Raw genomic sequence first — 1,292 nt, forward strand, 5'->3', positions numbered from 1 at the left:
GCCACTTGCCCTGGTATGGGATCTATTTGATCAGTAAGCGTATATATTTGAAAAGGATGCTGCAAAAGCATTTAAGAGGCGTTTCACACATCCGCTTGGTTAAGTAGGTTATGAGACGGTTATAAACTTGAAATTAATCTATTCAAATAGTTTTTCAGTGAACATTGTTAATGTGACACAAGTTCACCAAAAGAAATGATTTGAACACTTGTCTCAAACTTTAACTTTGGAATCCCAATACCTTATGTTGATATTCTTTGATATTTCAAACTTTGACTATTTTATCTATGAAATTTCATGGTTTGAAATATTTAGAATTATCAAAGGATTACAAAATTTTATTTTGTGGCAAGTGTTAAGTTCCTAAGTTATCTTATTATTGATAAAAATATATTTTAAATAATGATTTTGATACTTATTTTGCTTATATTTCCTGATACGGTCAAAACTTGGCATAATGTAAAAACAGCAAATGTTTGGAATAAAACGTTTAAAAAATTAGCTCAAATCTATGCTTGCTTATTGCTTAATGTTGACCATTAAAGAAAATATAAGCAAAAAACTAATCGACTCAATGCCATCCCTACTGCTACTCAGTGTAGGAAAATGAATAAAGATGATATTTTGTCCCTAGAGATTCTCCAGATCTTCCTAAGCTTAATGCAGACCCGGAGATATCTTCAGATCTACCCAGGCTTAATACAGACCCGGAGATATCTTCAGATCTACCCAGGCTTAATACAGACCCGGAGATATCTTCAGACCCAACCTCGCCCCCAGACCAATCTATGGAAGTGGCATAATTATTTTATCATTTTTTTCAGACAAAATGTCATTTTCCGGATACAAGGAGGTTATTGAGGAGAATGATATTGCTTTTCTTTATATAAACTTCTCCACAATATATCCGGTCAAAGTTACGGCGAAAACTTTCAGTAAAAAAGGTATTGTATGGGTAGAGTTATAGTTCAAAATCTTTCGATAGAGTGACAGTAAAATTTTGGCTTCACTTTTTCAAATAATAGCTCTTGGCTTTTATTTTTCCTTAAAAAAACTGAAAAAATCATTTTTTAGATGAAAAAACTAAAAGTCTTTTTTAAAGGTGATTAATCTGCTTATTAAACCTTATTTCAATTTAAAATGGATTTGATTGCATCAACAAATATCTAGCAAAATTTTTTTTTTTTAAAGATTATTATTAAATATTTCAGGACAAGAGGTTGAGAATATTTATCAAACCAAATACGGAGCACTGAAGGTCGCAGATCTTGTGGGGAAAAAATAATTAGTGA

At 31.1% G+C, this 1,292-nt stretch overlaps 1 protein-coding gene across 1 annotated transcript in view; it reads left to right on the forward strand.

The window, feature by feature from the left end:
- The first annotated feature begins 802 nt into the window (after positions 1-802).
- LOC111696000 (tRNA (adenine(58)-N(1))-methyltransferase catalytic subunit TRMT61A) overlaps positions 803-1,292 on the forward strand; it is a 7,606-nt gene continuing 7,116 nt past the window's right edge. The window contains exons 1-2 of the mRNA XM_023465508.1: positions 803-944; positions 1,212-1,280. Of these exons, the coding sequence (XP_023321276.1) occupies positions 830-944; positions 1,212-1,280 (184 nt within the window). The 5' untranslated portion in view covers positions 803-829. The remainder of the gene's footprint in view (positions 945-1,211; positions 1,281-1,292) is intronic.

Source organism: Eurytemora carolleeae, unplaced genomic scaffold, assembly GCF_000591075.1.
Source record: "Eurytemora carolleeae unplaced genomic scaffold, Eaff_2.0 scaffold102, whole genome shotgun sequence".
Lineage (NCBI taxonomy): Eukaryota > Metazoa > Arthropoda > Copepoda > Calanoida > Temoridae > Eurytemora > Eurytemora carolleeae.